This window comes from Gavialis gangeticus, unplaced genomic scaffold (genome assembly GCF_001723915.1).
Source record: "Gavialis gangeticus isolate Ggan-Ray unplaced genomic scaffold, GavGan_comp1, whole genome shotgun sequence".
NCBI lineage: Eukaryota > Metazoa > Chordata > Crocodylia > Gavialidae > Gavialis > Gavialis gangeticus.
In genome coordinates, this window is record NW_017729001.1 from 10,926,525 (window position 1) to 10,932,524 (window position 6,000).

The 6,000-nt window shown below is 43.7% G+C and overlaps 1 protein-coding gene across 2 annotated transcripts in view; it reads right to left on the minus strand.

Moving 5' to 3' along the window:
* The window catches only part of GCN1 (GCN1, eIF2 alpha kinase activator homolog), an 89,212-nt gene that overhangs the window by 34,527 nt on the left and 48,685 nt on the right, over nucleotides 1–6,000 (minus strand). For both annotated transcript variants that reach the window (XM_019506784.1, XM_019506786.1), the window contains exons 26-30: nucleotides 4,150–4,325; nucleotides 3,547–3,627; nucleotides 2,416–2,559; nucleotides 458–585; nucleotides 97–286 (exon numbers count right to left, since the gene is read on the minus strand). In XM_019506784.1, coding sequence (XP_019362329.1) covers nucleotides 97–286; nucleotides 458–585; nucleotides 2,416–2,559; nucleotides 3,547–3,627; nucleotides 4,150–4,325 — 719 coding nt within the window. The remainder of the gene's footprint in view (nucleotides 1–96; nucleotides 287–457; nucleotides 586–2,415; nucleotides 2,560–3,546; nucleotides 3,628–4,149; nucleotides 4,326–6,000) is intronic.

Below are 6,000 nucleotides of genomic sequence, written 5' to 3' on the forward strand. Positions count from 1 at the left end.
CCATGTAAATATCTGAGTAGACAATGAAGAGACAGACTGAAAAAAAAAAGGCATAGGTGTGTCTCATGCCTGTAACCCCACACAACAGCTACTTACATAGAGTTTTTCCTGGTAAATCTCTGTCAGTTTATTCATGACATCTGCTGCTTGGTCTCGATATTGAGCTACAGCTTTAGAAAGAGCCTCAGCACCAGCTTGGCGCACTGCTTCTTCATAGTAGATAACATCTTTGATCAGCAAGGAACAGAGATCAGGCTGCAGCTCCAGACCCATGGACTCCCACAACCTGTAGGTAACACGAGCAGATGACAGATTATTCTCCTCCACACACAATACCAGACAGATCAGAAGTCGCCCTCCATTCAGGAGCAAGACCTATACATGTCTGAATAAGAGCTCCACATGGAACGCAAAAGAGAAATCACTGTTACAGTACTGAACTGAGAACAGCTCCCACCTCTCTGCTAGTTTTCGAATTTCATCTTCCACATCAAACTTGACCACCCAGAGCCGGCGCAGCAGATTCAGTCCATTCTTTTCATCACTGTCTGGGGTTGGTAGCACCATCTGCATCTCCATCAGTCCCTAGGTAAAATTATAGGTCAATCAGCGCAAGTACTTGGTCTCAGCAATAAAGCTTTTCTCAGAAATGACCTTGTGTCATAAACATAGAAAACCTTCTGCATAAAAGGAAGAGAAGGTTTCATTCAATTATTTCTTTTGAAGAATATCACAAAGCTATTTCCATTTTGCCAAAGGATGTTGCAAATTATACAAAATGGGTGCCTGGGGTTGGGCAATGGGAAGCTGCTTCAGCTTCTCCACATGCATCCCATCTCAGAGCCAAGCAGGAGGTAAGCACTTAAAGAACTAGCTCAGCAACTCAGCAAACAAAAAACACTAAATAGGACTGTAGGGTTGGGAAGTCAATCCCTGTAGTACAACAAAAAGCAACGTAATTCTCCAAAGCAAGATGATGCTAGGGATTTGAAGACAAGAAACTCAAGACAGAGATCATTCTTCCTTTGCCTTTGATGTCTTCAGATAGACTGTAAAATTCTAGGATAAGATACAGCAAACAAAAAGCTATATAAAAAAAGTTATAGGCGCAAAGTTAAGCACACAGAAGTTAGGAAATGCCAGAATTACTGTTTGCCTGGGCAGCCTGACATACAAATGCTGACCATGGGCTCCACAATTACTTGCTGAGGGCAGAGACACTGACATTCAGAAGCACTAAATTACTGCCCAGGTTCCAAGGGGGAACGTATCCCTAGTGCCTGCAGACCCTTCTGCCAATCATCTTCAAACCTCTTCTTCTGCTCCTATTCTGTGTCCTGCCTTTGTGCTAAGTCCTAGGTTCCCTCACTCTTCCAGAGCCCCAAACCTGCCTGGTTTCAGGATCCCAATTCCCTCACTACAAGTCGCACCCACCTCATGACTCCCAGTTCTCTTCTTCCATCCCTTGATCGACCAGTCCCAGTCTTCTGCCCCACCTCTCTCACCCCTTGTCCCAATCCATTCTCTCTACATCTCACCCCAGCTCATCTTTCTACATTTGAATCGGGAAGCCTCTTCCTGCCTGCTGCATGCGCACCTGCAGAGGTGAATAGAGAGCAGTCTGACTTCCTGCATCTCATGTCAATGGCCCACACAACAGGCAGAAACAGCAATTGCAGAAACAATCCTGCTCAGGGCCTAATTCCCTGGGATGGAACATGCCTGGTACAGACAAAACCTACAGAGGTTATAGCTACTAAGCATGTGCAAAGGGGATGTCTCAAAGGCCAATACTTGGGCCAAATTTGGGCAGTTTTTCACTAGCATAGCGAGAGGCACATCCCTGATGCCAGAAAGACTCCTCCCTCTCAAACTACAAGGCCCTGCACAAATACTTGGGTTTCTCAACAAGGGGAAGTGTTCATGTGGAGAGGCAGGTTTCTTCCAAGGCAGAAGCAAGAGTAGAAGGTGAGAACTACCCCATGTTTGCAGATATACTAATTAGCCTGCTCCAGCAACCTCAGCATCCCCACACATCAAAATGGTGGCAGGGGCACTTTAACTAAAGCACCCTTGCTCCATTTTGAAGCGCAGGATGCTGAACACACAAGACTCTGCAGGCGCTTTAATTACAGTGGTTCCCAACAGCCATTCTAATTAAAAGCACCACCCTCTCACCCCTGGAGCATGTGTAAAGATACATCTAGTGCAGCACCTTTCCTGAAGTTACCTGTGTTTTAACTGTTCATGATGGTAACACTCAGCAGCTACCATCTCTTCCTAAAGGGAGCCTGACAACTGATGCAACACATCTCAATCATGGTGCTGGAAGAGAAGATCCATCCCCCAACCTGTGCAAGGGATTAAAGAGCCCCAGATCCAAACAGAGAGATGGAATGAGTGATTCACACCTACCCTGAGAGCAGCATCACGCACATTCATGCATGGAGACTGCAGAGCCTGAAGTAACACATCAATTTCTTCTTGTTCTGCGTAGGCACAACCATCCTCCCCGCTACTGCTCGTGCACAGAGCTGTTAGTGCATTTGAAGCAAGAACCTGAAACAGTCACAAGGCACAAGAGATTCTCCTGTTGACTCCATCCCACTGCACATCAGGCACCAAGTGCAGATGGAATCCCTACTGTTTTACTACAAAGAAAGGAAACCTGTCAAAGCGCAACATGCTGCCTGGTGAAGAGCCAGATTTGACAAGCTCAGGTACCTTTTTTGCTTGTGGATGAGGGAAAACTTGTCTGCCTCTCCCCACCATTGTCCTGGCCAACAGAATGATCAGTATAGTTGGACTATTAAGGGAGCTCCACCTAGAGTTCTTTGCTGGAGAGACAATGACCACTACAAAGGGCTTGAGAGGAAGTAAATAGAATACCAGTTTCCCTCGCTTTATGCTGTACATGCATTCCTGGAAAATGATGCATAACTTCAATTCGCATAAAGGGAACCCACTTTACAGTATAACAAATAGGGATACTTCCAAGACCTCGACTGTACTGACCCCCAGACCCATTTCTACCACTTTTAAAGGACAATTTTGGTACTCACCAACAGCAAGCAGTACACACAAGCACAGGGCACTATCATAATGGGGATGGCAACTACAGAAACAAGTGTCGCAGAAAACAAGCGAGGAGCACAGATCCACACAGGAGACTATATTTTGGTGTGCATCACTCCCACAACGCACCGCACAAAGCAGCTGATTGCAGGCTTCCACCATACTGATTGCATCAGAGTGAATTTAGTTCACATACAATTAATTTTTGGTATAAAAAGGGTCATTGCATAAGACCCAATTCGCACATACAGAACCCACATGAAGTGAGGGAAACCTGTAAACCTGGAGGAAATTGGGGAAGATTAAGTTGGTCCAACTGAGGCCTTGGGAAGAATAAAGCTTTTTATCACCAGGAAAATACTGGCAGTGTATAAAAACAAGTGTGTGAACAGGAGTGAACCACTGTCTAGAACTGATGGGTGCAGCTGAGACTAGGACCTTACTACCAGACCAAGTGGGCATGCAGCTCACCTGTAACCGTGGAGAACCTGTTCCAATCACCCGGGTCAGCAACAGTAGCATGTCTGTGCGAGGCAGTAACTCGGGGCCATTCTGGGAAGGGAAGGACAAAAACTTCAAATACACTATCACTTCAAAACAGACTTCTGTAAACATAACCCCCATACTCTAAAAGGTAACACAATTAAAATCCAGTGCTGGTTAGTTGTTTGGGAAGGAAGGTTACTCACTCCAGCTCCAGCTGCTCTGCTGTACCAGTGAGAGAGCAGAATCATTTAAATCCAAACCTGGGCAGGAATGTGTATGGTTCTTTTCACTCATTAACATTCCCAAGGATTAACTGAAGCAAATCCATATGCAAAACAGCCAACTGATCCAGCTTGGGATAGTGACCTTAGGTAGGCAGCTTGACACCAGGGTATTTCAAATGATAGGGAAAGAGGCACCTTAAAAATACTTAACTTAGAGGTTAGTGAAGGTCTCCTGAAGGGTAAGCAGGATTTGATTTAGTTATTTCTGAACATTAACAGGGACAATGTGGTGGCTCTGCAAAACTCTCTCCACAGGTTTGCTGCTGAAGAGTGGAAATTTTAGTAACCCCCCATAAATACTGACCTCATCCACTAGCGAAGTCTGGCCATTTGCTGATGATCTCATCTGAGCATGGACCATGAGGATCTGAAGAATCCTGACCATGAGTTCTTCCTTCTCTTCACTATCATTGGGTGTCTCAGTCAGGACTGTCTTTAGAAGAGGAAAGACTAAGGAAAATGCTGGAGCTGATAATGCACCTGCAATGCAATGAGAGAAAATATTCAATGACAACAGCAGATACCCCTGGGTCTTTGTTTATAGATATTTACTGGCTTAACGTTGATATTGCAGCAGCACATAAAAGCCACAACCAGGCTGGGAGTTATTTGTGCCAGGCACTCTACCAACAGGCATAATTAAAAATCCAGAGAACCTATAATCTTGAAAAGACAAAACATAGAAAATGTGCCGGGAAGACAGGAAAAAGATATGGTCAGATTTACCATCTACTGGCAATTCGTGGCCCTTCACAATCAGCAATCACAGCCTACCACCTGCCAGTTATCATCAAGCTGCAATTTCATGTCAACCTCTGTAGCACTCTAGGACTCTCTGAAATGCCTAAGGGAAGTGTTGCTGCATTTTGGACTAGTGGGTTTGCTTACAAAAAAGTCACATTAGGAGTTTCCAGCACTTAGATAGTGCAAATACCAAAAAAACAAGAGAAATAACTGACATTCAGGAGATTAAATGGAAAAATAAATTAGATGCTGAGACCTTGTGTACGTGAGGGCACTCAGGAAAATTTATTTCAATGAACTAAAGATATAAATTTAGGGTAGTGACAGACATGGAGGGGTGAGGAGGAGGAAGAGGGGGGAAAGGGAAACAAAAGATATGGCTTTACCATAAGCAGCAACGCATCAGTTCACCCTATCTTGGCAGTGCCTGTATAGATTGAGGGCTTCAGCAGGGCTTTTTTTGCACTTTTAGTTAAAGCTGATTCTATCAGATATTAGATAAAAGCACCAAAAAAACCCAACTAAGGTTCCCAATCTATACAGACACTGGGAAATCTGTGTGCAACTAATCCACTGTCTCTTCTGGACATGTGCTGGGCTCAGTGCAGGGGAACGCAGGGTTTAAATTAAAGTGTTGTTTGTTTGTTTTTCCCCCAACATCTGCAAGCAGACTTGAAGTGGATTTGTTAAACTGACTTAAAGCCATAGTTAGACACTGTGGATGTGTCCACATGTGCACTTTAACGTACAGTAGCCTATACTATTGCACATTAAAGCACAGCATAAAAAAACAGTGCTATTACAATTATGTGCAGTAAAATAGGCTACTGAGCATTAAGTATCACACAAAAAGTGTGCACTTGTGCTACTGCGCACTAGGACAGCCTAATTTGCATTAATTTAGTCCCTTACATTGGAGGTACTAAATTTAAATCACATGTATAGATGTGCCAACTCATTCACAATTAAGGTGAATTAAGCTAAACTAATTGAGGCTGCTAATTCTGAGTAAAAGTATCTACGCTGGGATTTAATGCAATTTAACTAATCTACTTTAAAATTAATTTGTTTCAAAATAGACAGCTTGGAGTTCACATTCAGAATTGTATTTCATTTATGCTGTACCCACTATCCTAGCCAGTCTATTCCCTCATGATTTCCAAGCAGATTTTAGAGGGCAAAGATTCAGTTAACTGTAGTGCAAGACTCGACAAAAGACAAAGTTTCCAGTCACTTGCTTCCATAGCGAATCAGCACTAGGACAGCATTAAACAGATGCTTCTCTCGGCCAGTCTGAAACTGAAGAGGGCTGAGAAATGAGGAGCAGTATTCCCCTGCAAGGTGGTTAAAAAACACATACACAACATAATCACCACTGAGCAGGATTCTTTATCACTTATTAATTGTTCAA